This window comes from Pyrenophora tritici-repentis, chromosome 3, assembly GCF_003171515.1.
Source record: "Pyrenophora tritici-repentis strain M4 chromosome 3, whole genome shotgun sequence".
NCBI classification, from domain to species: Eukaryota; Fungi; Ascomycota; class Dothideomycetes; order Pleosporales; family Pleosporaceae; genus Pyrenophora; species Pyrenophora tritici-repentis.
This window is the reverse complement of record NC_089392.1, coordinates 1,056,956-1,075,458: the sequence shown is the minus strand read 5'-3', so window position 1 is coordinate 1,075,458 and position 18,503 is coordinate 1,056,956. Positions and strand designations below refer to the sequence as shown.

General features: G+C 51.6%; 6 protein-coding genes across 6 annotated transcripts; 4 read left to right on the top strand and 2 right to left on the bottom strand.

Annotated features, from left to right (window-relative positions):
* Positions 1-762: 762 nt before the first annotated feature.
* PtrM4_077890 (uncharacterized protein) lies at positions 763-1,969 on the bottom strand (the record flags this gene model as incomplete). The annotated part of the gene is made up of 2 exons (XM_066106296.1): positions 763-1,175; positions 1,555-1,969. The coding sequence occupies 2 exons, from the start codon at positions 1,967-1,969 to the stop codon at positions 763-765; spliced, it is 828 nt and encodes a 275-aa protein (XP_065963234.1).
* A 4,088-nt stretch (positions 1,970-6,057) lies between these two features.
* PtrM4_077880 (uncharacterized protein) lies at positions 6,058-6,953 on the top strand (the record flags this gene model as incomplete). Its single annotated transcript, XM_066106295.1, has 3 exons — positions 6,058-6,128; positions 6,179-6,882; positions 6,946-6,953. The coding sequence occupies 3 exons, from the start codon at positions 6,058-6,060 to the stop codon at positions 6,951-6,953; spliced, it is 783 nt and encodes a 260-aa protein (XP_065963233.1).
* An 829-nt stretch (positions 6,954-7,782) lies between these two features.
* Positions 7,783-8,263, bottom strand: PtrM4_077870 (uncharacterized protein; the record flags this gene model as incomplete). The annotated part of the gene is made up of 2 exons (XM_066106294.1): positions 7,783-7,944; positions 7,976-8,263. 2 exons carry the CDS (start codon positions 8,261-8,263, stop codon positions 7,783-7,785), a joined length of 450 nt encoding a protein of 149 aa, XP_065963232.1.
* A 539-nt stretch (positions 8,264-8,802) lies between these two features.
* Positions 8,803-12,105, top strand: PtrM4_077860 (uncharacterized protein; the record flags this gene model as incomplete). The annotated part of the gene is made up of 4 exons (XM_066106293.1): positions 8,803-8,874; positions 8,950-10,056; positions 10,103-11,546; positions 11,624-12,105. The coding sequence occupies 4 exons, from the start codon at positions 8,803-8,805 to the stop codon at positions 12,103-12,105; spliced, it is 3,105 nt and encodes a 1,034-aa protein (XP_065963231.1).
* A 568-nt stretch (positions 12,106-12,673) lies between these two features.
* On the top strand, positions 12,674-13,003 carry PtrM4_077850 (uncharacterized protein; the record flags this gene model as incomplete). The annotated part of the gene is made up of 1 exon (XM_066106292.1): positions 12,674-13,003. The coding sequence occupies one exon, from the start codon at positions 12,674-12,676 to the stop codon at positions 13,001-13,003; it is 330 nt and encodes a 109-aa protein (XP_065963230.1).
* A 283-nt stretch (positions 13,004-13,286) lies between these two features.
* Positions 13,287-18,144, top strand: PtrM4_077840 (uncharacterized protein; the record flags this gene model as incomplete). Its single annotated transcript, XM_066106291.1, has 3 exons — positions 13,287-14,134; positions 15,239-16,595; positions 16,621-18,144. The coding sequence occupies 3 exons, from the start codon at positions 13,287-13,289 to the stop codon at positions 18,142-18,144; spliced, it is 3,729 nt and encodes a 1,242-aa protein (XP_065963229.1).
* Between the last annotated feature and the right edge of the window lie 359 nt (positions 18,145-18,503).

Sequence of the window (18,503 nt, the reverse complement as noted above, 5' to 3'; positions counted from 1 at the left end):
TCGTTTTTCGAGGAACGCGACAGGTGAGAGTGATTGTTTTTAGCATTAAGCTGACTTGCTTTCGTCGCTCTAGGTTGTCCACATGGATCGTGATGGTAGTGGACCGGGCTATGTACTGGTGCGCGACATGTATCGGCAGCGCGTCTTTGGAAGCCGACGCAGCCAAGGTCGTTGTGGCATAGGCGTATCGCGTTTATCTCGGGATATCTTCGGTGATTATATCTCGCATTGCACGACTTTTGATTGGACATCTGGAGTAGGAATAGCGCCAAAACTTGTTACCAACGAAACTGTAAGCAATGACACTAACACATCTTGAAGTAATTGATGATCCATTCAAATATTATAAGTTCTAAACGCTTAGCAAAAAGCAACCTCTTAATACGTTTTTGCAACTGGTACCATCACTGGCACTCCTGCCTGTATAAGGCTTACTCTCACGACTTTGCCCTTCGATATTGATGGACCAGCTCCGACATCTGCCGATTTCGCCTCTGCTTCCAGCACAGTACTCTTGCGCTTCCGACCACGTCTGACCGTACTTGCAGACGTCGTGGCCTCTACTGCCTCCTGCGTAACATTTTTGCACTTCCGATCATGTCCCGCCTTAGCTTAAGCCTCTTTAGCTGCGTTCTCTTCCGCACGCTCCAACCGTTTTCCTTAGAGATGCTCATAAGTAAACACCTGCTCAGACCCCTTCTCTAGTATATCTACTCTAGTCGATCGTCGGGGCTTAGCTTCGTTACTAACTGCCATCGAGAGTCAAGTATGGTTTTGCTGGAGGGCACTCTTCGTCAGGATTAATTGGGCAGCTTTGGCGAATTTCAGTAAATGTCGCTGTAAGTTCTGTTTGCTCATGTCGTCAAGAGCATGAGCATCCCTTTGCAAGATTAGGTTCTGCAGCGACATAAGATCCTCTGCTGATACTGGTGTTACAGGCGTTTGCAAAAATGTATCGTCTTGGCAAGGTACTTCGTTGGTCACCGCAAGAGTTAGTTCAGCCGGAAGTTTGGGCACAGTCCTGAGTACTCTCTCTGGATTGAAGGGGAACATACCACGTGCAGCAAAACTAGCCTTGATGTTCTTAGGCGTAAACGCTCGCTCTATCGTAGGCTTGTGTAACGAGGTAAAATGCTCTTTGCCAATAGCATTAACACCTCCTCGTTCTATTCGTTCTATTTGTTCGCGGTAAGATAAAACCCTGGAGTGAAAGCAAGTGTGATGATATTCTATCTATGCCCCAGGCTCTATCTGTATAGTTTACTGGTGTGCCGTCGCACCATTGTATGAGGAGGATGTCACACCAGTGTTTGGCTACGGATATCACGTAATCTGGAATCCAAGTAAAGCCATCAAGAATCAGAACGCGGGGTCTCCCGTTGGCACATTCCTTGGCCTCAGGGTCAAACACACACTTGAGCCACTGCAAGCTGATGTTGGAGTCGGCATATCTAGATTCATTGCACGCATACTGCCAACCAGGAGTGGGTAAGACAGTCCAGTTGCTTCGATGAGTAGTAGCCGGCCAAATGATCATAGGGTTTAGATACCTACCGTCAGCGCTAATGCACTCGATAGCAGTAACTGTCGTTCGCTTCACGCGCCCGCCTCCATAATTTCGTTTGCCATCCTTACCTATGAGGGCTTTTACAGAGCCAAGCATTGATAGCATGACCCCAGTCTCGTCCATGTTATAGACATTATCCGCTAGGATAGCTGGGTTGCGTAAGATCTGCCCTATCGCCTCGAGCCAGTGTGTCATCTTGGCCGCGGTGTTCTTGTCGTGGCGGTTCCAGTCTATCGCCATAATCCGTCTCGCTGCCGTTTGTGGGTGACGTTTCTCGAAAGCCTTTGCCCAGTTCTTACCCGGAGGTTTAAGAGGTCTGTCTGTCGGGGGTCGCGTTCGAGCGGCTATGAAGGCGAGGGAGAGGATGTACTTAATTCGCACGGGCTGCCCAAGGCCTGACATCTGTAAGATGAATTTCACGAGCGCACTTTCTTCCCACGGTGTTAGGTACTGCTGACTTTGCGCCTTGTCCTGCATCGAGGGTCGGTCGTGCGCGATGATAGAGGGTAACAGGAGCGACTCCGCTGTGGTCTGCTAGAGTCGGAATTGTTGAGGTGGGAGAAGGCTGTGGTGGAAGGCGACAGCCAACGTCCTGATAGCAACAAAAAAGTCACCGCATTCTGGGCTCGAAAACAAAAACCCGAGGCTGAACTGTGCGCGTCAAATTTGGGTCCTTCCCGTTCTGTTCTTATTTTCCTACTGTAATTGGCCTGCAGCGTACTGCAAAGCAGTCGAAACACAACTGTAAAACACGCTTCCTTGGAGGTGCAACACCGTGGTGATGTATTTCCTCACAATAAGGACATTGGACATAGACTTGCGATACAGTCCAGTAGAGCACATCGATTTGCGGACATAGCAGCATGCTAAGAGACATGATATGTTTGATGAGAAAGAACACGAATTCGATGCAGAGCCATGATTTAATTCTGTATAAGTGTCAATGGCAATCGTGAAGCACGTAGAGCGGGGTATATAGCAGGGGCTGAGCGCTGCGCAATAAGGGATGTGGTACAAGTGACGGTACGAGGACCGAAAGCATTCGTCACTGGCTTACGTCAAAAGCCGCAATTTACGGTCTTGAAAACGACTGTTAACACAAGTACGTATCGAAGATGAATGCGATGCTTCTCTCTGTTGCTCCACCATCCTACCATCATGATCTGCTCCCATCAAAATGTCATCATACCCATCCGTATCCCGAATCTCCAGTGCAATGGTTCAGGCTAACCTAACCTAACCTAGCCAATATCATGCTGGGGTTTAGGCCTATACCCCAGCATCATATTGGCTAGGTGGGGTGGGCCACTTACTAGTGTGGGCCGCTTGCTGGTGGAACATGTCAGTCTATCATCTGACATCAACTTGCCACTTCCCCTTTCATAGACAGATGCGGGGTAGGCTGAGCTCAAGAAGCATAACATACTAAGTTACGCACTGTTACGTACGAGGCTTTCTAGATGTGTAGAATATGATACTTGGTGAGTGGCCCAATCTAACTACGGAGACCTTACGCCACGGTTGCTAACGTAGATCAAGTTTACAACACCACCTACCTTTAGCCCCACGCTTACTATTCGTTGACATTGCCTCATCTTATCCGGAGGTCGAAATGGCGGACGCAGCAGGAAGAATCAACACACTCCAGGTTCGCTGCCCCTGCGGTGAAAGCTTCGAGAACGTGGAGACGTACTGGAGCATAAATGGCTCTGTGGAATCCATCTGAAAGCAAGAGATGCCATTTCTATGACTTCAAGCCCCAGTCGAAGGGCCGCCACGGTTCCTGCTAGAGCTTCAATTCCAGCTTCAACGCCAAGGCCCGTGGCCTCTGTAGCCTGTTGGTGCGACAGCACATTCAAGAATCACGATCAACTTCAAAGACACGGATGCCACTGTGCAGTCTATAAGCAACAAATGAATGCGCGTTCAACTGCATTGGGTTTGATCCAGGTCCCAGAATTAGATTCAAGTGCAGATCCGGTATTAGCGGCCGAGAAGAATCCCATTGCACCGGCAGAAGCTACAGCACAGAAGATGCTGTGCCCTTGTGGACAAAGCTTTACGAACGAGAGCAGGCTGGAAGATCATTTACGGTATTCGAAGACTCGTCAGGCAGGAGAGCCTAGATCCGGATCTACACTCAAAGGCACAACGCCAGCTTTGGAGCCATTCATGGCTCCACATTCACCTCCAACTTCGATTTCCCCAGCTTCAAAACCAGTACCAGGCATTGTCCCCTCTTCAGTGCTCACTTTAGCTTCGCCTATCTCCTGCACATACGGCCATGTCTTCGAGACTCAACGAGTCCTTGAGCTACACAACCACGACTGTTTGTATCATAGCCGGCCAGCCGACGAGTCCCTTACTCAAAACCAACAAGACAGCTCCTTGGTCTCTTCTTTCGCTTCCCTGGAATTGGAGCCCGTGTTAATGCAGGTTGGGCCTTTGCTAGCTAGGTTTGCCTGTATGTGCGGTTGTACATTCACCAGTCAGAAAGCCCTCGAACAGCATAAAGAGGAGAAAAGACGCCTTGCATGGCCGAAGAAAGGAGAAAAGGGGAAGAAGATATTTAAGACGCCTCGACCGAAGTATCAAGACGATACGTGCTTGCGAGATATCTGCGCAGCCCTCGCACGGCAGAATGGTGATGGAAGATAGTGGAGAAAGAGGTCCAGATAGGCCAGGTGCACAGATAGTATACACCTATAGGGCTGCACAGTCTCTCTACTGAGATATTGATGCAGCCGCACACGGCTTGTTCTGGAGCCTATGAGCAGGTGATTCAGCTGTTGCGCGTCAATGGCACGGTCGTATGCAAATAAACTTGTTCCGAGTGTCCGTAGTAGATCACAATGCAAAGCGCCCACCAGCGAAGATGAATAAGATGCACGCAAGATACACGAGTACTTGGACCACAAGTGAGTCCAGGTCTAGAGGAAGGTGTCGCCGTCAGCCGCTGCTGTTCTGGAAGGGATTCTAGCCTTTGGTTGGTTATTGATATATGTGCAGGCTGTAGAACATACGTCCCTGAGAGTCGTTTCCAGGTACGCAGTTAGGGAGGGGAATCGCGGCGTATCATGAGATGATGGAGTCGGCCACATAATTCGGGCCCAGCATGCCACCATGGGTGATAGTGCCGTTGTGAGCAACTGTGGTCAGCGGCCCGTCTTTGACATTCTGTCAGACTGCTTTTTTTCTAAGACAAGGCGCTTGCTTCGGGCCAAAGTTCGACACTGCAAGGTAGACGCGTGGCACAGCAGGGACCCGGAAGGGAAGACGATGGCGAACCAGTCTGTGCGCCTCTAACGATCGTGCCTTCGCCTGCCGCTGGCGGTCTTTGACGGCGTCCCTCTTCGTTTATCGCTTAGATATGCCCGATTGCGATTGCATGTTGAAGACAAATAGGGCGGCAAGGGCTTGATGGGTGACGGGCGACGAAATGACGAGATAACGAAATGACGAGAGGAGTCGGAGACGAGCGCGGGGCGGAGTGAGCGAGCACGGGGCGAGCAGGCGAAGCGCGGACGCAAGGTGATGTTGAGGGCGGAGACGAGAAGGTGAGATCCGTTGGCAAAGTGCGACAGCGAGGCCGAGAAGAAAATGGATGGGGTTGCGGGAAGCCAGCGGGAGGTTCGAGGGCAAGCTGGGGCCAACCGCGTCACCCAAACAGCCAGGCTTCCCCAAGCTCCGCGCAGGAGAAATGACGCCAACGATCGCTTTGTCCGTCGCGAGACCAATGACCCATCGTTGCCAGCCAAGAATGCGCCTTCGGTAGGAATAGTTGAGGAGGTAAATGGCAACTATGCCACAGTTTTACAGGCGTGGGTGCGGAGAAACCCTTGATCATAGTCGGGTTGGACAGAGATAATGTTGGCAAATAGCACCGAGCAGGACCTAGATCGGCTGACGCCACCACGTTCCCCACTCATCGACACACAGGTCGCCAAGTGGCATTTCACTGACGCGAGCCTCTGAATATTTACATGTTCGCGCATCGTGCTTCATCACCTCTCAATCTTATCATTGCATCGAACGGCTCGCAGAGTCATACCACTGTATTTATAACAGCGTTACCAGCGGTCAACTGCGCAAAACTCTGAGCGCACGGCACATACGTATGCAGAATGAGGTGCATACGGCTTTTATAATGCATCCTCCACGAGCAATCACTGACGCGTCCGCATAGTTTCTCGGATCTGCCTGGTATGCGCCCACTTGAGCCTGACTGCTCTTATCCATTGCACCGACTGGGTAATCGGATGTCTCTCGGCTAATCACCGCTGGAAGATCCATCACTGGTAAACAACGGCACGGCCGCAGTGCAACTAGTCCCCTACACAGAGCCTTCATCCTATGGTTCCGGAAGGGACCAATATCAAGCTATCTCTGCTCAGGAAGAGTGTGCTAAATTCAGCCTTGAAGAACTCAGGTTGGCAGATTACGAACGGGGACACGCACCATCTGCTAGGCAAAGAGATGATGTTTCAACAATGCTCTCCACTCAGCCCTTACAAAGATTGCCACGGACCGATGACAAGAAGCATAACAGCCATCTTGCCCTGTATGTACCCCAATAGCCCTATCTACAGGCCACAAGATTGATATGCGCAGTCTTACCGGCCCCACGATTGAAATCCGCGTCGGCACAGCAACCTCTATACACAGTCCTGCCGACCTTTCAGTCAATTGGTTCTTACCCAAGCGCTTGATCTCGCACCACTCACCTTTCCTTGCAACTGCTTCTTATCGAGACTTCAAGGAATGTCGCGAGAACCTAATCGAGCTCCCGGACGACAAACCCACTGTCTTTGCGCTTTTCGTTGAATGGCTGTACTACGGAGATTACACGACCGAACCACTGTCGGCGTCCTTTCGCACTAGAACCGATAGCGTCAGTATCGACGCCGAATGTTGGGTCCTTGGCGATAAGTTATTATGCACTGACTTCAAGAATCATGCTATGAGGCGTCTTTATGAACAACATACAACCAAGATCCTCGCCAGGTCTATCTCGACGCACGATGTGCAGTTCGTGTGTGACAACAACGCCAAAGCTTCGAAGCTTCGAGAGCTGTATGTGGATTTGACTGCTACAAACTTCGGGAGACAAGATCGCGTTCATGGAACCGTGGAGGAATGGGACAAACTTCTTTTGAACCAATCCGATTTGAGGCGGCTACTGTTGCAGAGTCTGCGTTTGGAAGCTGCTGAGCGGAACTTTGTAAGAAGCGAGGAGCACTACCTGGAAGACGGCGATGCTCCTCTTCGAGCTTGTGATACTTCTTCTTCCAGTTTTCAGTGTGTCCATCGACCAAGTAAGTTACTTGCTTGACGCCAGAGCGCCAGAGCACTACAATGGACTAGACTAAACTAGTCAGAAACTTAAGCACCGACGCGCGACACTGGCCAATCACCTCAAGACAAACTGCTCACGTTGAAGCAACGGGTTGAACCGGCCGGTCTAGAGGGTTTGCAGTTGCTTGAAGTCCTGATTTCGACTAAGCTAGTTACTCGGTTGATAGACACACGGGCTTTCTGTTCTGTAGTTTAGAATTTTGGTAACAGCGAACCGGTTCATAATAAGGTGCTCAAACAGCAGGCTTGACGACAAGATATCCTTCACAGCTTTGAAAGTCTTCTTTGCATCTCGTGTCATCAATTCGAACGCTGCTATATCATCTTCTAAGTCAATAGTAGGATAGAGCGAAGTTTACTTATACACTCTCATGCACTTGCAGCTTCCGCTTTTTTCCATGCCGCTCGCCTTTGATCCCACGCAGCACATTTACCTACCTAGTATGCGCTTGTCCAAAAGGGATCAGGCTCTGCAAACGATGGGCTTTAATTACTCCTGACATTTGGCAGACGATTGACTCATAGCATTGTTAACAGCAGCTAAGTTAGTATTACTCGGTTAAGGTCGTGATTAGACGAAAGTTCTTGGCGTGGGATTAAAGGTCGACTGCTTACAAGAACCGGAAACCGCAAGTGCATGAGAGTGTAGCTGTGTGATACACTCTCATACATTTGCGGTTTCCGCTTTTTGCATCCTGCCTAGAATTCATCCCACGCGATCTGTCGTCTCGACTGGTCAGCGCTTGCCCAAAACTACTTGGGCTCTGTAAGCTTCTTATTCTAATTGGCCAGAAGATACTGCTGTCTCCCTACATTAGAAATTGCTGACAGGAGCTAGCGCTCTTCTGTTAAGATTACCATCAGGCGAGAGAGGCTTCGCGTAGGATGAAAGATCGATTGCTTGCAAGAAGCGAAAACTGCAATTGCATGAGAGTGTACTGTAGTGCATTGAGTCCATTCTTGGACCTGTCCCTGCATTTGCAGTCGCTTGCGTAGGGCTTGATGGACGAGTCGATGAAGATCTAGCGCAGACTCAGCAGGTCGTCTGGTGACGAGCGCATACTTGTCAAGCATCCTGATAGCATCTTCTCTTGCTTGCATCGAGACTGCCTCTAGAAGATCGAGCGAAATGGCTTTTCGGTCTACGCTTGCAGCAAGAAACAGATAGTCAGCGGCAAACGCATGATCACGGCTAATCTGGTCTATGGAAAGAAACAGCGCAGTAGGTACAGGGTCTTCCACGCCAGACTCTTGAATTCTGCCTTTAGACAAGTCACCGCTATACTCTATAGCGAGTTCTCTGTGCTCGTCTAGTTGTAATCGGTACTCTTGCACTGTCATACTACACTCGCTTGCAGAATCGGCTTCCGGTATCTACACTTCGCGCTCTTTCTCATCAGCCTCGCTTAGCGGGAGCTATACCTTATACGCTTTAGATTAACTTAAGCTACCCAGCTCCTGCTAGTATCTATAAATTGATATTCCTCTATCGCCGGAAGCTCATAACGCTGTGGCTCGTGCGGGTCAACCGTCCTCCCTGCTAGCTGTTACGAACAAATACCAGATGTCTCCCCTAGACAAAGGATGCGAGGTTGGAGGCCAACCGTCGCGTAAGTCACAAGGTGATGACCCGCGCGGGGCGCGCCAAGGATTACGTGACTGCCATCACGCCAAGACGGTGCCATCAATGATGGCATAACCTAAGGGTGATGGCAGCCATCACATACTGGGGCTGACATCGGTGATGGCAGGCCTTAGCTGTGATGGCACAGGACAAAGGCAACGAGTATACAGTGTTTCATCGGCTCGTGCACGGCATGGGCTCGTGCACGATCAACAACATTCACAACAAATCTTCAACACCACATTTCTCAGCCAATATGGACCCTATTGACGCAGCTCTTGCAGCTTTGGAATCGCTGAAGCTTAGAGAATCACCCAATTATACACAGGTTGCGAAAGAATATGACTGCAATTGATCAACGCTATCACGGAGACACCGCGGGGTGTGCGCGTCGCGTAAACAGGGTTACGTCGAGCAGCGACACCTCAATGCAGCGCAGGAGTTACAGCTTATACAATACATTGATGGACTCTCTAAGCGCGGCTTGCCACCTACAAGAGAAATGATACGCAACTTCGCCTCTAATATTGCTCGAAAATACGTAGGAAAATGCTGGGCAGACAGGTTTATCGAGCAACATAAGCTTGATCTACTATCACGATGGACCTCCGGCAAGGACAGCAACCGCCACAAAGCTGATTCTAGCGCTAAGTATAGGTTGTATGTCGACCTTTTGCAGCAAAAAATCGAGCAGTACAACGTCGAACCGCGCCACACATACAATATGGATGAGAAGGGTTTCTTGATTGGTGTGCTATCAAAGATGAAGAGGGTGTTTAGCAGGCGTCGCTATGAGTCTGGAGAGATGAAAACTCTGCTACAGGATGGCAATCGTGAGTGGATAACCCTGCTGGCGTGTATCTGTGCCGGTGGGAGTGCTCTCACGCCTGCTCTCATCTATCAGGCAGCGTCAGGAAACATTCAAGACTCATGGTTACAAGACTTTGATCCATCACTACATAAGTGCTTCTTCACTTCATCACTAAGCGGGTGGACTAGCAACGACATAGGCCTTGCGTGGCTTCAACAGGTCTTCGATCGCGAGACAAAAATAAAGGCACGACTACAATACCAGCTGCTTATACTTAATGGCCACGGCTCACACGTAACGATAGACTTTATCAACTTCTGCGACAAAAACAAGATACTATTAGCTGTGTTTCCCCCACACTCAACTCATACTTTGCAACCGCTTAATGTGGTAATGTTCTCACCATTAGCGGGCGCGTACAGTAAAGTTCTCGCGGATTTTATGGATATGTGTCAAGGTCTCTCATCCATCACCAAGTGCGACTTCTTCCGCCTGTTCTATATCGCCTGGGACGTATCGTTTCACTCCAAATCTATCCTCAAAAGCTTCCAATGCACGGGCCTCTCTCCATTCGATCCTCAGCAAATACTCGCACGTTACGCCTCTGCAGATGCTACACGGCCTTCTTCGAGCGATAGTATAACTTCAGTAATAAGTGCGAGCGATTGGAGGAAAATAGAGCGACTTCTGCGCGTAGTAGTAAGGGAGGAAGCAGTAGAGCCAACGAAAAAGCTCTCACACACAGTCCACGCTATGGCTGTTCAAACTTCCCTACTACAACACGAGAATGAGCGGCTCCGCGAAGCGCTCACCAACGAGAAGAAGCGTAGGCAGCGAGGAAGAAACTCAAGCCACCAAGGCCTACATTGACGAGATGCTCGGCAAGGGTTTCATTAGGCCAAGCACGTCACCATACGCCTCGCCCGTCCTGGTAGTCAAGAAAACAAGGGGAGGACTGCGAATTTGCGTTGACTACCGCGGTCTTAATGCTGTCACGCGCAAAAACAGGAACGCGCCACCTGCTATTAAGGAGACGCTGGCACGGATGGCTAAGGTACAGATTATGACGCTCGTCGACGTCATCGCTGCCTTCAACTCCGTACGCATCAAGCACGGTGACGAGGAGAAGACAGCGTTTCTCATCCGATACGGGTTATACGAGTACCTTGTCATGCCCTTCGGCCTCTGCAACGCTCCAGGCACCTTCCAAACGTTCATTAATGAAACGCTCCACGATCACCTTAACGTCATCTGCACAGCGTACCTAGACGACGTCCTCATCTACTCTGATGACGAAAGCAAACATGAGCAACACGTCCTGACGGTGCTTGGCAAGATTAGCAAAGCTGGCATGTTTCTCGACGCCAAGAAGTGCTCCTTCTCCACCAAGCGTGTTCGTTACCTAGGCCTCATCCTCACCACCGACAGTCTAGAGATGGACTCGAAGAAGATCGCTACTGTCCTTGAATGGCAGATACCCCGGTCGATTAAGGATGTGCAAGCTTTCCTCGGCTTCGCGAACTTCTACCGTCGCTTCATTAAGGGTTTTTCATACCTAACAAAGTCTCTCACCGAACTCACTAAGGCCGACGGCAAGAAAGCCTTCCCTCTCACCCTAGACTCGCCCGCCGTCCGCTCGTTCCAGCTCGTGAAAGACGCCTTCAAAGCTGCCGGTATGTTAGCTCACTTCGATGCTGACCTAGACACGTGGCTGGGGACTGACGCCTCCGACTTCGTCACCGCCGCTGTCCTCTCGCAAATGCATGACGGCGTCCTTCGGCCTATAGCCTTCTTGTCCCACAAGATGAACCCTGCGGAGTGCAACTACGAAATCTATGACAAGGAGCTTCTCGCCATCGTTCGCGCGTTTGAGGAGTGGCGTTTTGAGCTAGCCGGCACCGTCGACCCTGTCAAGGTCCTGTCTGATCATCAGGCTTTACAAACCTTCATGACGACCAAGCGACTTAACCGCCGCCAGGCTCGATGGGCAGAGTTTCTGTCAGAATTCAACTTCAACATCACTTATCGGCCTGGAAAACAAGGCACGAAGCCGGACGCACTTACGAGGCGCCCAGGCGACTTGCCCGAGGACGCTGATGACGACCGACGACAGCACCAGTGGCAAATCGTCATAAAACCCTATCAGGTCGACCCCGCGCTGCGAGTCGTTGCCTTGACAAGCCGACAAGGTCCGGACACCAAGCACGCCACATGAAGATTGTTGGAAACGAACTCGCCGACCAGCTGGCTGACAACGAGGCCAAAGACCCGCACCAGCCATACGGCATGGCCGCCTCCCCCACAAGATCTGGTATACGAACAGTAGGCCGCCGCCTCCTCGAACATACAAGGGACACTTGGTGGAAGGATAAGAGCAGTAGGCTATCAGCATGGTACACGCAATGGCAGCTGCCATACGATACTAGGCGCACGCCCGCAGCGCTATGGCTACCCCGAAGGATACTCGCGAAAGTCCTTATGATACGCTCAACGCATGGCGACTTTGAATGGTACCACCGAAAATTCAACCACGAGGATACCTCAGAATGCCCATGCGGTAGGCCCAAGACGCCAGAACACCTAGTGTTCTGCAAGAGAGCCACAACACACTTCAAGAAGTGGCCTCTACGCCCCATCGTGCCCCCTCGCACAAGACAGGAAGGCCTAGCGTACCTCGCGCAATTAATAGACCAGCCACAAGAGTTCGAGACCTTCGTGAAGGTAACGAACTCCTTCTATGACGAGTGATTTCTATTTTTGAATTTCACAAAGACCCGCTGAATTCCTTGGCATTATTCAGTGTAGGATTCGCGGCAAAACGCCGCATAGATGCCACAACCCACACGCTCTCTTTTAAAACTTTCATTGTATCTTAAATTGCCTCTTGTTACTTTTTCGTTTCTCTCTCTAAAAAGCAGTTATTGTACTGCATCGATCAAAGGCGCAAGCCACGAAATACTAGAATATTGTAGGAAAACGGCTTCAAATGGCGGGAGTCCTTTTCACGAACATGTATATAGGCAGGACATCACTCCCCTTAGATACAAAACACCTAGGAATAGGTTCCACGAGGCAAGTGCGACAGCACTATAAGACCACGGCGGGACCCGCCCGAATACCCTATGGGAGGTTACAGATAGGGCGTTAAACCATAATCAACATCAACATCAACCAAAGCTCACATCACCGAACACCAACTTTTAAGGAATTTGGGACCCTTATAAAATTATACGATTTTTACATCATTTTAACGGCACGGCGGCCTGTAACTACCTCAGCTAAATAACCGCTTTCTGCTCTCGCGGAGGTGGTTAGAATGGCTAATGTAGAAACTCCAGAGAGGGCGCCACGGAGTGCCCAACCCCCCCATACACGATCAGAGGAGCCTGAGAGCCCTATTAATACTGACCTGCGCGGCAACAAGAGGAGGCAGCGAGCACATACTCGTGCTGAACCTTCTATCGGTAGCACTGCGCCCACCTCCTACAATCAAGCTGTCTCTGAAGCGGTCCGCCAGCGGATTCAGGCAGCCCAAAAAGCTACAAACCTCCACCACTCCATCATAACGGATCTAGCGACAGCTGTCGACAGATGCCTTGGGAAGTACACCGACCCAGACGGAGCCCGTGTGGCTAAGGACCTTTAACAGAAGGTGCTAAGGGCTATTAACACCTCCCTAATCACGCCCCTAATCACGCCCCCAAACTCAGGGAGCGACTCTGACACTACGCACCGCTCCTGGGCGGACGTAGCTAGGACCCTGAAAAATCCAACCCCCCAGCAAGGGGGCCGCTACGACGAAAGCGGCCACGGCTGCCCCAAAGCAGCTAGCTCAAACTCCTAGGCGACCTCTAAACACTGACAACCGTATCCTTATAGCGGTTGGAGCGGAGGCTCGGCTCCAACGGGCATCACCATTTGCGGCCCGCATGGCTATTGTAAAGGCGATTAAGGAAATTACCCCCTCCGACATACCTACGGCAAAACATATCAAGACTGGCTGGGCGATTACGCCCCGCAACGACAAAATCAAGGCCCTGCTTATGGGGCAGGAGAATCGCGAACTCATGATCCGAGCGGTAGAGGGCGAGAGCGCAAGACTACCTGAACGATGGGTGAACTATGCAGTCCAGGGCGTAGAAAGCTCATACCGCACTATCACAGGGGAAAGTATACCCACCACAATAGACGATATAGTCAGCGAAGCTCTGTCCCAGACAGGGATCGAACCAGCGAGCTGCCGGCCCTCCAGACATGGACCCACGGAGGGAAGGACAACCTGGATTATATCTTTCACCAGACCCGTACGATCGTTTCGCCTATTTGGGACGGGCGACTACGCGCACGAGATAAAGAAGAACTCACCTGCAATGCTGCACGACCCAGGCTGCCTAGGGTACTGCAAAACCAGCCGCTGCACAAGGCCAGCCCGCTGCACGACATGCAGCAAAACAACGGCAACTCACCAGGGACCACACGGAGAACAATGCAAAGACACACCAAAGTGCGCCAACTGCCATGGCCCATTTCCAGCAACCCACGACAAGTGCCCAGCAGCCCCAACGAGGGTGAATGGCCGACTCATCCAACCTATAAAGGGGGAACTAAAATTCATTAGGGAGGCGGGTGACCGTGCTTCTGAGGCAATACAGCCAGCTAGAGGAAGACAGACAGGCAGCACGGTCGAAACCTCCATTGAAATCACGGACGGCGACATAGCTAATACTACTGAGCCTGTGGAACACCTACGGACGCAAGTAAAAGAAGCCGACAAGACGTAAACAACCTAAACACAGCCACTGTTAGAGAGCCCGCAACCACCCTAGGGACTAGGAGGTCTAAGAGAACAGCTGCAACTACGCAAGACCTCAACCTAGCGCGAATGTCTGCTAGAAGCGTGCAGCCTAGCACCGCTGACCAAGACCCTAATACGTCATCGTCTGAGCACGCTGACACTGAAATGAGCCTCGGATCCAGTGCGTAATGAGGGCACAACCCGCGAATTCACCCGGCGAAACCACGCCACACCGACACAGACAAATGCAGGTATGCTGGGTGAATGTGGCCAGAAGCTCGCCTTACCACATTACAGCCTTAGAACGTGCATGGGAAGCAGACATAGACATAGTATGCATCCAAGAACCCTTTACTCTCACTGGAACCCGGACCTCTACACACCCAGGATTCCATATGATATCGCCAGTGATAAGCTGGAACAACCCCACAACGTGGGGAACTGACCGACCACGGGTGCTCACCTATACCCGTAAGAGCCCAAATATAAGGGCTAATCTTATACACCCACGCATCAGCCGGGATGTGCTATGGATCGAGGCCAACGGCTACCGCATATTGAATGTTTATAGGCAGCCACAGAATGACTCGACATTTCAATACCTCACAGCTTTAACGCCACCCCGTAACTGCCTTATAGGGGGTGACTTAAACGCCCGCCATGAACTTTTTGAGCCCGGCTCCACGTCGGCCAATAGGGGGGCAGAGATCGCCCGCTGAGCCACTCAGAACGACATACCCTACATCGGCGAGGCAGGTAACCCAACACATCGGGCAGGACACGTGCTAGACGTATCCTTCTCAAATATACCCTTCGCTAGAACGACAGTCCGCGAAGATATGTATACAGGGTCAGACCATTTCACCCTAGTGACTGTCCTTCCAAGCCGAGGGAGAGCGGTGCTAGAACAGCATCACTACCGGGTCCACGAGAGAAACATAGATAGGTTTGCCGGGCTAGTTCAACTCTACACAGTAGGCGTACAGCCAATTAGCAATAGCGCCCCAGCGGACGTAATCGACGCAAGCATAGCTAGAATCACCCAAGCTATAGGAGATGCAATGCACGCGCGGGAACACCAAACAGAGAAAAAGGCCACTCCGCCCCATGGTGGACAGAGGACTGTAGAGTGGCGTATAAGCGGCATATCCAGGAAAAGTCGGACTATGGCCAATCCCCCTCAGAAGCCACCCGTGCGTTCCTAGCTACGGTACGAAAAGCCAAGAGAACGTACTGGCAGCAGCGCATAGACGGCTGTAATAACGACAAAGATCTATACAAGCTAGTAGGCTGGCATAAACTATCATTCGACCAACGGGACACCCCGCTTGTAATCGAAGGTAGGACAATCATAGCACCACTCGAGAAAGCTGAGGCACTTAGAGAGGCAATCCTCGACCGTTTTTCGGCGGAGGACGACCTCCTAGAACCACCGCCTCTTGACAACGACCCGCAAACCACGCCACTACCATGGGACACATACATATCGATGGAGGAGACGGAACGCTACGTGATTGGAGTATCTAGCACCTCCCCAGGACCCGATCAGGTGACCGTCCGACTCCTAAAGGCATGCTGGGAACACATTAGACACCTAGTGCTAGGCATCTACCGGGCGTGCATGGAACAAGGCCACTACCCAGCCGCCTGGAGGACAGTAGAAGTGGCCATGATACCCAAAGTCGGGAAGAAGGATAAGTCCTCACCCAGATCAATGAGACCAATTGCCCTATCGTCCTGTTTGGGGAAGGGACTCGAGCGTATCATAGCAAGGCGCATAGCGCACACAGCTATGGCTTTTGACATCCTGAGCCCACAGCACGGTGGAGCGCTGCCAAAACGCTCTGCGATGGACCTAGCGACCGCATTCACACACGACGTGGAGATGGCTTGGTCAAGACACGAGCATGTCTCTATGCTCACGTTAGACGTCCAAGGGGCGTTTGACGCGCTACTGAAAAACAGGCTACTACACCGAATGCGGCAACAAGGGTGGCCACCCCTACTCCGGAAATTTATCCAGAACTTCCTGTCGGAAAGGAGGGTGCGAGTACGCCTAGGCAATGTCACTACACCTGTACATCGAGTGGCCTGCGGCACCCCGCAGGGATCGCCGCTATCACCGGTCCTATACACCCTATACCTAGCTGAACTACTCAACCAGGACCGAAAACTCCGGTTCGGGTATGCCGACGACATCAACCTATACCGGGTCTCCCACTCTTTAGACGAGAACGTCGCACTGCTAGCAGAGGACCTCAAATCTATCAATGAATGGGGAGCTGCGAACAAGATCACGTTTGCACCAGAGAAACGGGAGCTGATCCACCTCACGCGCCAGAAAGGACTACATGCGCCGCCAATCCAATTGGAAGATCAAACAATTCACCCTATAGCCCTGCGCAGGGGGAAGCCAGACTGCGCTGCGCTGGCTTGGGGTGTGGTTTGATAGGGGACTAACTTTCAAGAAGCACGTCGCAGAAAGGGCGGCGCAAGCTAGGAAAGTAGCGAACCATCTCCGGAGCCTCGCCAACACAGCCCACGGCCCTCCAGCAGGATCGCTACGCAAGGCAGCCATAACATGTATCCTGCCCATACTACTATACGGAGCCGAAACATGGTACGAGGGCAGGACGAAGAACCCACGAATTGCAAGGGTTTCCCGTAAACCCACGGTCAGCACTAGGGTAGGCTGGCACCTAACCACGATAGATCAGGCACTAATAGCAGCCACGAAGGCAATCCTCCCTGCGTGGAGGACAACACCAAACGCAGTACTGCTAAGAGAAGCTGCGATGCCGTCGGCACAGGTGGCGCTAGAGGAGGCCAAGCTCCGCTTTGCAGTTCACCTACGCACAATAGACGACAAGCACCCACTTACTAATAGAACTACACTGCCACTAGTCATACGAGGACGCGCAGCGGGCAACCGACGGATACCAAGATCGAAGGTTCAGCGCGTAGCACAACTGCTACCCGCCACACCCCGAAACGTCCTAGCCAGCCCTCACTTTTCAGACGGGTCGAGGCAGGATCCAACGCAAGGGCAAGGAAAGGACATTGCTGCCCAGAATTTCACCATCTGGTGGGAGTCTCTTGGACAAGAGACAATCACTGTCTTCTCAGACGGGTCTGAACAACAAATCAATGGTACAAGGGTGGTCACTTACGGGTACGCTATATACCAGGGCCAGGCCGCCGTGGCGACTGGACAAGGCTCACTAAATGCCCTTAGCCACGTCTTCGATGCAGAGGCTATAGGCGCGTGCAGAGGACTCAAACACGCACTACAACTCTCACTGCCTAGCCAGAGGGAGATCGTACTCTGCATAGACAGCACTTCGGTAATATGGGGCATACGCGGAGCCGCCCCTGCCTCCTCCCAATGGGCGTTCCTCCAAATTCATGGAGCTATGGAGGCCTACAACGTGAAAACGCGGTGGGCGCCGGGACACATGAAGATTGTTGGAAACGAGCTCGCCGACCAGCTGGCTGACAACGAGGCCAAAGACCCGCACCAGCCATACGGCATGGCCGCCTCCCCTACAAGATCCGGTATACGAACAGTAGGCCGCCGCCTCCTCGAACACATAAGAGACACTTGGTGGAAGGATAAGAGCAGTAGGCTATCAGCATGGTACACGCAATGGCAGCTGCCATACGATACTAGGCGCACGCCCGCAGCGCTATGGCTGCCCCGAAGGATACTCGCGAAAGTCCTTATGATACGCTCAACGCATGGCGACTTTGAATGGTACCACCGAAAATTCAACCACGAGGATACCTCAGAATGCCCATGCGGTAGGCCCAAGACGCCAGAACACCTAGTGTTCTGCAAGAGAGCCACAACACACTTCAAGAAGTGGCCTCTACGCCCCATCGTGCCCCCTCGCACAAGACAGGAAGGCCTAGCGTACCTCGCGCAATTAATAGACCAGCCACAAGAGTTCGAGACCTTCGTGAAGGTAACGAACTCCTTCTATGACGAGTGATTTCTATTTTTGAATTTCACTAAGACCCGCTGAATTCCTTGGCATTATTCAGTGTAGGATTCGCGGCAAAACGCCGCATAGATGCCACAACCCACACGCTCTCTTTCAAACCTTTTGTTGGAAGGCCTTGTACGATCGTACGGTGAATAACAGTAGCTAAGGTAATCTTGTGTATTGGTATTCTGGTGTATGATGATTCTACGAATGTGGGGGCTACGAAGGTATACATAGCGTTGGGTCCGAGTTGGGCCGAAGTAGGATCGAGGCGGTACATTGGGCCTTATTAGGCGACACACCGTGTGTATGCCGACACTGGCAATCTTTTCTTATTGTAACGACTGATGTAAGGAAAAACGGGT